We start from the raw sequence: 11,656 nt of genomic DNA on the forward strand, positions 1-11,656 counted from the left end.
CCGACAAAATCAAAATACATATTTTATAACTTTATAAGTACCCATTAACTTGATTACCCAATGGTTCAAGTGTTCACTATCTCCAAAAATTTCTTCTTTGCACTAAAGGTGTTTTTAAGATTAAAAGTTTCTGGCCGTAAATATTTGAAACTGTATAATATTTGAAAATGAAGAAAGTGGTAAGGAAGTACAGTTAATCTTATTCTTCTTCTTCTTTATTGAATTCGGACATAAATTTTTTTAGTTTTTAGCGCACAAAATTCTTTTTGACCTGGTGATCAAAAACATTAATAAATTTGATTTTCTTTTAAGCAAAAATCAAAATCCCAATTCGGTAAAGTGGATATACAATTATACCCTTTACGAAAATCCCAATTGGACGACTATTCCCAATTACAGAAACGGTGAACGGGTGAAACCCTTTTCTAGCCCTAGTTTTGTGTTGCTTTTTCTCAAGGCGAAGAAGAGAAAGCAAGTAAAAATTAGAGTGTAACGATGCAGGACTATGAAGGCAATGGAGTAGATATAGACAATAATGGCGCCTCTCCTTACAGTCAGGTACTCTCTCTATTTCTATTGGATCAATTTAAAGCTTTTATTTTTTATATTGGATTTGAACTTGTAATGGTGATGAATTAATCCACAGAGGTGTTAAGGGCTACTAATATATTTTTTGATTGTTTGATGGTCGATAACTTTGAAAACATGAGTATAAAAACATCAACTTTTTGGTGTAAAATCAGAGTTTTTTTGGAATTAAAATTACATCGTTAGAGAATTACACTCTATGGCGGTCCTGATAATCCCCAAGTTGTGACTTAGCCAATACCAAAGCTTTATGATAGCACTCAATATTTCCAATTTTGTTGTTCATTCCTTAATGTTTTGAACTGAAATTACATCCTTAGAAATTACACAAAAGTAATGTAAGTCACCATCTAAATGATCTAAAGTATTTGGAAATGTTTGAAAAACGGCCCTTTGAATAGTGATAGAGTTATTTAACAGGGATACGGGAGTAGTTATACTGTAAGTAACATGTTGGATGTTGGGTATCTGAACTATTTTTCCTGATTCATTTTTTTTTTCTCAAATTATTAATATGGGCTTCTAGTGCTCTAAAGTTTTCAAATTGTTCAGTTTCAAGTATTAGATTATTATGGTTTCCCATCCTTAGATTTGTTCTTTTATGTCATAAAAATCTAAGATTTTGTTTCAATATGTAAAATTTGTATATTTCATCACACGCTAACCTTTTCTGCTACCATTTGCCTCTTGCAGCATATTTCTCGTGACCATGAGAATGAAAGGGACTCATCAAGAAGCAGGGATAAGGAGAGGGACAAAGGGCGTGATAAGGACAGGGATAGGAATAGAGATAGAGACAGGGACAGAGTGAAGGAAAGGGACAAAGATAGGCATAGGGACAGAGATGGGGAGAAGGACCGTGATCGTCATCACAGAGATCGTCATAGGGATCGGAGTGATAGGAGGGAGAGGGAGAGGACCAGAGATAGAGATGAAGATGATCTTCATCGAAATCGAGATTATGATAGGTAAGTTCTGTTAGTTGGATTAATATTGTATACTTTCAGTTTTTTTTTTTGTGTGATGGTATTAGTGATATTTATATTTTGAGAATCATTTCCTTTGATTTTTAACTTCAAATTCTGTTGGTTTTCATGTCATTGTTTGCTATACTCTGTATACTTTAGCCTGAGCTTCATATGAGATTCATGCGATTGGTGCTTTTTGATTTAATATTCTACCAAATCTCCGAGTTTTCCTGTATCTTGATGTGATTGTTCATTCGTCCTTGCAGGCGAAGAGACAATGACAAAGATAGAGAGGATCGACGTAGACATAGGCCTAGCTCAAGGGGTAGATCTGAGCATAGATCAAAATCTCGATCACGGTCGCCATCCAAGAGGTTTACGGCTGCTTCTATATCTTCTTATCGGAGCATTGAGATATTATATTTTTGTTAATTTTGAAGTCCTAATGCTCCTTTATGAATGTTTTCTGTCTTGACATTTTGGTTACGTTAGGCTTTTCCTTTACATGAAGTAAATAGTTATTTGCGGGAATGCTGGTGAGACTGGTCATTGTACTCTTTGATCTGTCAAATTGGAAAGGGAAAAATGAGTGCTAGAGTTATAGATGGAACTGGATTAAAGACAGTACTTGAAAATTTTGTTATTTGGCCTTGTGAGTTGGTGATTTGGTATTTGGCTACAGAAAATCTTTGTTATTGCAAAAGGTTAAAGCTGCTATTATGACTTTGATATTCTCACTCTTTTTACTGAAAATGTATTCGATACGGACTGTTTGTCCTTTTTAATGCTTGTGATTTCTCGGTCTTGCCCCTTGTATTGTATTTCTTTTACGAGCGTCTATTTCTCCTTTTGATTTTTAGTCATGCCCTTCTATTTCATATGTTTATCTGGTTGAAACCTTTCTGGTGTTACATATGTCCCAGTGAGCTGCTAACATCCATATAGATCATCGAAAGTTAAAATTTGCTACCAATTTATGACTTTGCTACTGGTACTAACGATGTGTCTTTTCAGCAAAAGGATCAGTGGTTTTGATATGGCACCTCCTAACACTGCGTTGTTACCAGGGGCTACTGATGCTGCAGGTACACGTCCCATCAGTTTTCTTACTATTAAAAGTATCTTGAAATCTGTCATGTTTTTTCTTGGACATAGTGTGGAAGTTCGTATCAAAATGCATGGTTACATTTTGGTAAGCTTTTTGGTTCTTCCACCTATATCGGTAGAGAGTTCTGGTATAGATTAGCTCTTTTGGTTTTCCTTACTTTTTACTTGGTGAAATAATTCCGAGACTGAGAGTGTTTTGGTTTCTTGTTGTGTTTGGTGTTTGTTTGTTTGTTTTGTATTGTCTTATGTTCTAAGAAGGCAATGTTGGGCTACTTGCCCCACTGTGCTGACAATGGGCGTGAGCCGACTTCTGTAGCTTATATGTACAAGGAAGAATCGATACAGGTCTTGTTCATCTTCAACAAGGAATTGCTATCTTGGTAGTTTACAATTATATTCCCTAGTAATGAATACACTGTAAAAATCTCCATCCCTTCAATTGTTTTATTTCGATTTGATTACAAAGTCTTATTTTTTCAACAACATTGAAAGAAGAAAAATATTATGTATAAATATTCACTTGCTCTTAGAATTTGAAGTGTATACTTATTTTCATTTTATAAGATGCTATTTCATTCATCTGTGCAGGTCAAGTTCCTGGGACTAACCCAGCAATTCCTGGACTGTTTTCTAACATGTTTCCTTTAGCATCAAGCCAGGTATTGTCATGGACCCTTCTTAATAAATTTCCAATGATATATTGAGATTCTCATTTATTTGTTTTGTGGCTTCTCTCAGTTTGGAGCTCTCCCGATGATGCCAGTCCAGGCAATGACACAGCAGGTTTATAATTTGTTGGACACTTCCTATTGTCTCTCTCTCTCTCTCTAATGGCTTCTTTTTTTACCTTGAGTATATCCTCGAACGATGTTTTATCAGGCTACCAGACATGCTCGGCGAGTTTATGTTGGTGGACTTCCTCCTACTGCAAATGAACAGGTATTAGGCTTCCTCCTACTGTGGGGGCTGATAGTATACATATTTTTGTGACATTGCACATCTTCTCCAGTACGTTGCAATTACTTTTTGACATCAACACTGGCACTTCACATTGACTTACTGATGTCTGCAGAACGGGAACCTTCCTTAGTCATATCATTTTTTGGCGAGTGTTATTCTTATGTAGATATAGTAACTAGCAACAACTCTAATGCAAATAAATGTAAATTTTTGGGAGAATATCCCTTCAGTTTACAATCCTTAGAGAGAACCTTTCTTGCATTAACTTGATAAAGAGAAAAAAAGAAGGAAATTTGCTTGTCCTATTAGAGTGAGATGTAGATCTTTTCTGATATCTGTGATTAACGGGTGACATTTCATTGTTCACTGTTAGCAATTATTTCGTACTATGATGGACAAATTAGGCTTTTTTATGTGTGTATATGTAAGTAACAATCAAGTTTTCGCCCTCCAAGATTACGGATTATCATAGGGTTGAACTTACTAACTTTATGGTTTTAGGTAATTTATTACTCTCTGTTTGTGGCGTATCTTTGAGTACTTTTTATGTTGGCTCACTGTTGATCTACATGCAGTCTGTTGCTACCTTCTTTAGTCATGTCATGTATGCAATTGGAGGAAACACTGCTGGTCCAGGTTGGTTCGAGGATTAATGTGCTTTCCTCGCTAGTATCACTAAATTTACCTTTTTGATGCTCATAGTATTATTTGAAATTTTCAGGGGATGCTGTTGTCAATGTTTATATAAACCACGAGAAGAAGTTTGCTTTTGTTGAAATGAGATCTGTAGAGGAGGCTAGTAACGCGATGGCTTTGGATGGTGTCATTTTTGAGGTATTAAATGCCATATGACTTGAATAGGTGTTGTATGTTAGCTTTCTACTACTTATAGTTTATTGAAGAGAAAGCAAAGAAAGGAAAGATTTTAGTTTTCACAGGATTCTAACCAACTCTCTGATCCTCCCAGTCTTGTTCAGTACAAGGAGAAGTTTCGAACTAACATCCCTTCGCCCCGTCCCATTATATAAGCTGGAATCTGCAAACCCTGTTCTTTTTCGTTGGTTACTATTTACGTATAACTTATGGGGGGTTTCGGGTGTTCGATAACATATAGCCAAAGCATCATGTTTTTTTGTGTCAAGCAAATGTCCTTAAATATATTCTGACTCTGATTGCTATTTGCTCTGTTTGCACTGTATGTTTTGCTCAGGGCGGACCAGTTAAGGTTAGAAGACCCAGTGATTACAATCCTTCGCTGGCTGCTACTCTTGGTCCTAGCCAACCGAGCCCTAACCTCAACCTTGCAGCTGTCGGATTAACACCAGGTTCTTCGGGAGGGCTTGAAGGTCCTGATCGCATATTTGTTGGTGGTTTACCCTACTATTTTACAGAATCACAAATCAGGGAACTCTTAGAGTCTTTTGGTCAACTTCGAGGATTTGATCTGGTCAAAGATAGAGAAACTGGGAACTCAAAAGGCTATGCTTTTTGTGTGTACCAGGATGTGTCTGTTACTGATATTGCTTGTGCAGCGCTTAATGGAATTAAGATGGGCGATAAAACTCTTACTGTTAGGCGTGCTAACCAGGGCACAACACAACCCAACCCTGAGCAAGAGAGTGTATTGTTGCATGCACAACAGCAGATAGCTTTGCAGGTGAGATATTTCTGTGCTCTTTCATTCAGTTTTCAGGTTCTTAGGCTATATGCTGGTACAGGGTCTGCATAGCTCACTCTCAGTGTCATGTTCTTTAATAGAGATTCATGTTACAACCTGGTGCATTAGCAACGAAGGTCTTGTGCTTGACTGAAGTGGTCACTGTGGATGAGCTCAATGATGATGATGACTATCAAGATATTTTGGAAGATATGAGGACTGAATGTGAGAAATTCGGTGAGTAGTAATATCAAGTCTTCTGTTCCCTATATTCAGCATAGCTTATGGCTGGAATTTGAGTTTGGAATCTTAACTTGTATATGCTTTTTGTACGGCTGCTTTGCAGGAGCTCTAGTGAATGTTGTCATTCCACGTCCAAATCCTAATGGTGTACCTACACCTGGACTAGGAAAGGTACCTGTCTGCTGATCTCTAAAACCATAATCAAGATTCATTATGTTTATAATCTGATTATTGTCCTGTATATGTTGGAAATAAGGAGATTTCTTATTTTCATTATAGCGACCTGCTGAAAAATGACTGTTATTTGGTGTTTTTCACTTCTGTTATTTATTATTGCTTCTTAAGTGTTGCCTGACTTGGAACATTGCAAAAGGGCTTCAATATATTTGTACTTGTTTTCCTCTTGGTGTTAGTGGTTTGTGCTTCTGAATGTATAATTGCTAAACTAGTTTCCGGGTTGTTTTTTCAGGTATTTTTGGAGTATGCAGATGTTGACAGTTCCAGCAAAGCTCGGCAAGGACTGAATGGAAGAAAATTCGGTGGTAACCAAGTTGTAGCTGTCTTCTACCCGGAGAACAAGTTCTCCGAGGGAGACTATGAGGCTTAGCTCTAACCACTATAGTTATGATAGATAACCAACCTTCAGAGTGTTACTGTATGGGGAGCTATTGCATGGCTTTAGAAATTATCTCCTCTTGGAATGAGGGCAATATAGTCGCCCTGTTACCTTTCCTTTTTAGGCTACGTTGTTCTGGTTTTGAAGTTTGTTTGTGTGGTCAAAGCTGGTGTAAAATATCAAACAGGAATAGTTATTGGCTTGTTTGTATGTTTTATAATCATGTTAGTATAGACCCAGGTTGTTCATGTACTTCATTGTTCCCTAGCCAAGAAGAACAATTTTGTTTGTTAGTGTAATGTATTGTTTTTACTTCTTCTAGTGCCGCTTAAATAACATTTTGTCTATTTGGATGATTTGCTATATGGATGTTACAGTTTGAAATTGTTGTTATGATAAATGAGGGTAATGATTCCCCACTCTAGGGAAATTTAAAGTTGACTATATCTTCTATTAATGCTCATATATTGTCATGTACTGGCCTGTTCCAACCACTGTTTTATGGGCGGCGTTTTTACTTATTGTTGGAGCATGGTTTGGCGTTAGGTTCGGATTGTCGGAAAAACTTTCTTTTAATCGACTTAAATTTCGTATAAAATTGAAATGATATTAAACATTATGTTAGTAGAGTTTTTTCTTTTTGTGTTTTTCTACCTACGTAAACATCAATTTGGTGATTTACAACTTTACCCACCACCTTCTCCCGAGAGGCGTTCAGTTTTTAATGGCGGCAGGAAGGAGGATTCAACCATTACAGGCCAGCGAATTTGAGTATAAAACCAAAAATCATCCATTATTTTGTTTGAATCTTTGTATAGAAAACGGAGATGAATTGGGTTCAGCGGAAAGTGTATGTGTACAATGTCACTTTTGGTCAGTACATGCTTGACTTGTCAAGTCTTAAGATAGATAAAGTTTATGTTACTACTTGAATTTGCATATACAAGCAGCTCAACCTTCACTTTATTGAGCCATCCGTTGTATATATTCAATCAAACATTGATTTATATATTTTTTGAGTAGAGATTTCCAGTTACCTTTCAGAACCATTTGATTGTGATAAGGAAAGAATTGAAGAGAAAAAGTGAGATTTAAAGGTAAAGAAAAGATACTACAGCGAGCCTACAACTTGTGGATGTAGAAGAAAAATAAATCAAACGTCTATTCTGTTGTTAGTCTAATGAGCGATCTCTGACTGTGGGCATGTAGTGAGTGCTGACCGTTGGTTTTCTCGTCTAATGCATGAAACATGATCCAGTTTCTGTTTTTCTGTTTGTGCTCTTTGCTTGGTTGAATTAAGACAACAAATATGTTATTGAGGTGAGATTGTCTGTTTTTGTTTCACGGTCATTGTATTACTTGTTAAAATTTAGTCAAGCTCTTGTACCATTTACCAGTATTCCGATTCTTTTGGTGGTTTTGTTGTTCTCAGGCATATGTGGTGAAGTTCACAAGTTTGTTCTTAATTGTTACTAGAGAATGTGTGGTCTTTTGGCGTTTAATCTTTAAGAGCAGCAACTTGTTTGTTGACATGAATGATATATATATTCTCTTCAAATAGTTTCTTCCTTCTGTACGTCTACCAACATGTATATGAAGAAGCAGATCGAGGAATGCTTTGAAATTAGTCATTCAATTTGGGGTAGGGGTTAGTGAAAAGCGTTGGTGTTAGTGCATTTTAATATTAAAATTATAATATTAAAGTGTATTATTTCTTGTGATATAATGGTTATAAATTGGCAAGAAAGTGGTCATTATTTTGGTATAACTCATGAAATCACTAATGCCACGATCTACCACTAATTACCCACTAAATATTAAATTTTGTAACCACCAACCATGTTCTATAACTTTATTATGCCACTACTTTATTATTTATTTCATAGAAGAGATTCTACACCTATAAATAGTGGTGTTTCTTCCTTATGTTGTAGATGGAAAAAATATGATAGTGAGAATGAGAAAAGTGTTATGGTGTACATGAAAAATGTGTGGTTGGTATTGTGAAAAAGAGAGCTAAGAGAATGAGAAAATCTAAGTCTCCAACTTATTCCCTAGAAACGAGAATATTATTTTTGTTGAAGGAAGGTGTTCATTTTTTGTGGAGCTTTGGACTCAACAACTTGTCCAGAGTTTGTTCGAGTCATATGATGTTGCGGGCTGTTGTATCTCGGAGAGGACAAGTCAAGAGTATTACTGCTGGACCGGTGAAGATGCTACCGCAGTGGGCTTGAATCTCCTTAAAGATAGCGAGATCTCCGCGCCTCAGCCTAAAGAATATTTATTTATTTTTCAGCTGTAATTACTTGTAATTTCACCAACAGAAAGCTTCTTTGATCCTCTATTCTGTTAAAATGGAACAGATGTAGGGGTTAGCAGATTTCTTGTACTTGTATTTTTGAAAGTAAAATGAGTTTACACTGATGGTAATATCCAGTCATGTATTGCTTCAACTGCAAGATTTAATCTTCTTGTCCTGATTTCTTGGGGGATGCAATGCTAATAGGTTTCAATACCTTTTGAGTTGCGTGTGGTGAAACTATGGCTAATTTATTCTTCAAGACTTCATAATGGGCCTTAAATGTGTGTGCTGAAGACTATTTAGAGCCTTAGATGTGTTTGCGTGTTGTCACCGTTTTATTGTCTTATTGCATTTTCTTGTGCCGAGGGTCTACCGAAAACTGCCTCTCTACCTCCAGGATCTACACTTCAGGGTAGTGGTAAAGTTTGCGTACGCTCTACCCTCCCCAGACCCCACTTGTGGGATTACACTGGGTTGTTGTTGTTGTTTTAGATGTGTTTGCATGGTAGTAGGGTTTGGAATGCAAGTAGAGGAGATGACATAAATGAGTTTCTTTAGACCATCTCCAACCCAACACCAATTTCGATACCAAACACCATTTTAGTGTAAGATTTGATATTTTTTTGCTCCAACCCAACATTATTTTTTACACCATTTCGGTGCGTGAATAGTATTACACCAAATTTGGTGTAACACTATTCATCAACACCATTACAATTCACCTTATTTTAATACTATCTTTTATTATATAACCCTTCTAATTTAACATATTATAATTTTGTAATTAATTATAGTTTTTAAGTAATATCTTTATAATATTAATTTTATATTTTAATTTTGGTGTAGAATTTTTATAAATGTTATAAATAGAATTCTATTTAAGGTGAATGTCTATTAGAGAGATTCTAGGGATTTTACTTGGTGGCAAAGTCACTCTTTCCCTATAAATAGAGGGGTCCTATTCCATTGTAATTGATCCCAAAATCAATAAGAATTCTCTCTCCGTACTTTTCTTTGCAATACTGCTCTTCTTCTTTTATTGTTTATATCACGTTATCAGCACGAGACTCTAATCAATTGGGTAGAAGCTTTGGGATTGAGCATAATGATTGTCAATTGTTACATGAACTTCCTTCATGATTAAATTCTGGATTTAAGGTAAGTATTTTATTTTATTTTTCTCTTTTAAATTCTTCACATTCTATAATTTGATTATAAATACAAGCAAAGACGATAAATTTTGATTGTAACTCTAATGGAGTTTGAAAGAAATTATAACCACCCAAAGTGGTAAAATTTTTATGCATTGCCATGATCAAATTCATGTATGATTGTGGGCAAAGAATTGTAAACCCGTCCCATTGAATTTGCTCCATTCACATTCCCTTAAGAGAATGTGATAGCAGTATGTGATAAGTCTGAAAGAAGACAAAATTACTACTATGAATGTATCAATGGATGTGGACGTGGCAATAGACCAAATTATAATCGTCATCATTGTGGTATTGAGAACAATAAGGATTCTCAAAATAATCCTTCACTTTGTGAAAGCAATATTTGTCATTAATTTGACATGAGATTTTGCAACGCATATATAGATGATTATGGTCCATTCATGATGTGAATGTGACAACATGTGATTTACGAATACATAATCATTCTTGGAAGAATATGAACGTGCTAGTGGTAGTGAATATACCACACTCACCTTTAGAAGGAGGTTTGAGATGAATTAAGAAAATAGTTCCATTATTATGGCATGAATGATCATTTATCACATAACTATTGTGATTATGCCAAAATTTTATGGCAATGTGATTATTACAGGGCAAAAGTAATGAAAGCAACATATCTTGCCTCTAATGATTTTGACCATGACCATAATGGTATAACTTTCTCTTTGAAAGAGATATTCACCATATGGATGATGACGAATTTGTGATAGTACAAAATTATTTGAGAACTCTGCAAGAGCCAATTATACTATTTTGGAGAAACACAACTAATTACCAAAAAGGTATTATCTTGTAGTAAGTCTCAAAGACACTTATTCAGTTTCCAAAGTATACGCGAAAGCGGTTGATTATATTGAGACTATAAATAAAAAAAATATTTAATATCTTCTATTACTATAACTTGTAGCGGGGTAATATGTATGTGAAAAGTTACCCGCTTTATTCTCCAGTTTGTACTACACAAATAAAAGAATACCACAATAAAGTGGATGTTTATTGATATAAAAACCCATATCATAATAAACTTGGAGTTTACTGATAATTGCACACGTCATGGTGTAAAATGGAACTTTATCAATATCAATAATTTATCCGTTGGCATAACTAGTTTAGCCATATCAATTTAAGTATGATGCAAAAATAAAAGAGAGTTCATATGGGTAAATAATAAAGAACTAGAAAGTTCTTTGCGAATTCTCTTACATTGCTTGTTCTTATTAATTGATAGACCAACTAAAATTAGGGTTGAATCCCATGAATGCTGGAAATATCAAAAGTGAATATGGGCCCATTCACCTGTCGTGTATACCGCATAAGATGCATCTATGAGATGGTTACACGTGCGACTATTATTAACCCGCAACATGGTATTTTGCGAGGTAACTTGCTCAATAATTTAATTTCGAGCATAATTCCAGATTTTCTATTCAAGAAGTTCATCTTGATAAGTTGGTTTACGTCATAGTTGGTTTGGCAAAATAATTTATTGAGTGACTCTACTTAATAGCTAAACTAGTGCTTATGAGAACAAAGTTATCTATATCAATTTGATATAGGCTATATACGAAAGTATATTACATTCTCCCCTAGCAAGTGGTTCAGGGTCAGGAACCAAATAATTTCATCTTATTATTATTGGTGTGCCGTGTATATTTTGATTAACACCATAACACACAAAGGTGAGTTTTCAAAGTTGAGGAAGCATGTTAGTTTTTCTAAAATGAGGGGAAGAAAGGAAAAACAGTTGAGAAAAAGTTACGTGGAATGAATTATCATTTGTACATCTAGATCCTTGAATAAGATAATATGAACTTGAAGTTCATAAAAAGATAATTCATGTGCGCTATATTGCAAAGCATGCCAGACGCATTTGCTGATCCAAAGAAAGTAACTATATTCTCATTGCAAATGCTCATATTAGGTCCTAGAAGAACAAAGTCTATGGTACGCTTAAAGCGTATAGACAAATCGGTTTCAAAT

At 35.2% G+C, this 11,656-nt stretch overlaps 1 protein-coding gene across 3 annotated transcripts; it reads left to right on the plus strand.

The window, feature by feature from the left end:
• Positions 1–331: 331 nt before the first annotated feature.
• On the plus strand, positions 332–6,495 carry LOC109238888 (splicing factor U2af large subunit A). 3 transcript variants are annotated; one of them, XM_019405372.1, is made up of 13 exons: positions 332–558; positions 1,282–1,556; positions 1,823–1,930; positions 2,571–2,641; positions 3,252–3,322; positions 3,402–3,446; positions 3,543–3,602; positions 4,199–4,259; positions 4,345–4,457; positions 4,834–5,280; positions 5,382–5,517; positions 5,627–5,694; positions 5,993–6,495. In XM_019405372.1, the coding sequence occupies exons 1-13, from the start codon at positions 496–498 to the stop codon at positions 6,128–6,130; spliced, it is 1,656 nt and encodes a 551-aa protein (XP_019260917.1). In that variant the 5' UTR covers positions 332–495; the 3' UTR covers positions 6,131–6,495. The 3 variants fall into 3 exon arrangements, with proteins under 3 accessions (XP_019260917.1, XP_019260918.1, XP_019260919.1); XM_019405373.1 differs by lacking the exons at positions 332–558; positions 1,282–1,556; positions 1,823–1,930; positions 2,571–2,641 and adding an exon at positions 2,922–3,008; XM_019405374.1 differs by lacking the exons at positions 332–558; positions 1,282–1,556; positions 1,823–1,930; positions 2,571–2,641 and adding an exon at positions 2,960–3,043.
• The last annotated feature ends 5,161 nt before the right edge of the window (positions 6,496–11,656 follow it).

The sequence above is a fragment of the Nicotiana attenuata genome, unplaced genomic scaffold (assembly GCF_001879085.1).
Source record: "Nicotiana attenuata strain UT unplaced genomic scaffold, NIATTr2, whole genome shotgun sequence".
In the NCBI taxonomy this organism is placed as follows: Eukaryota; Viridiplantae; Streptophyta; class Magnoliopsida; order Solanales; family Solanaceae; genus Nicotiana; species Nicotiana attenuata.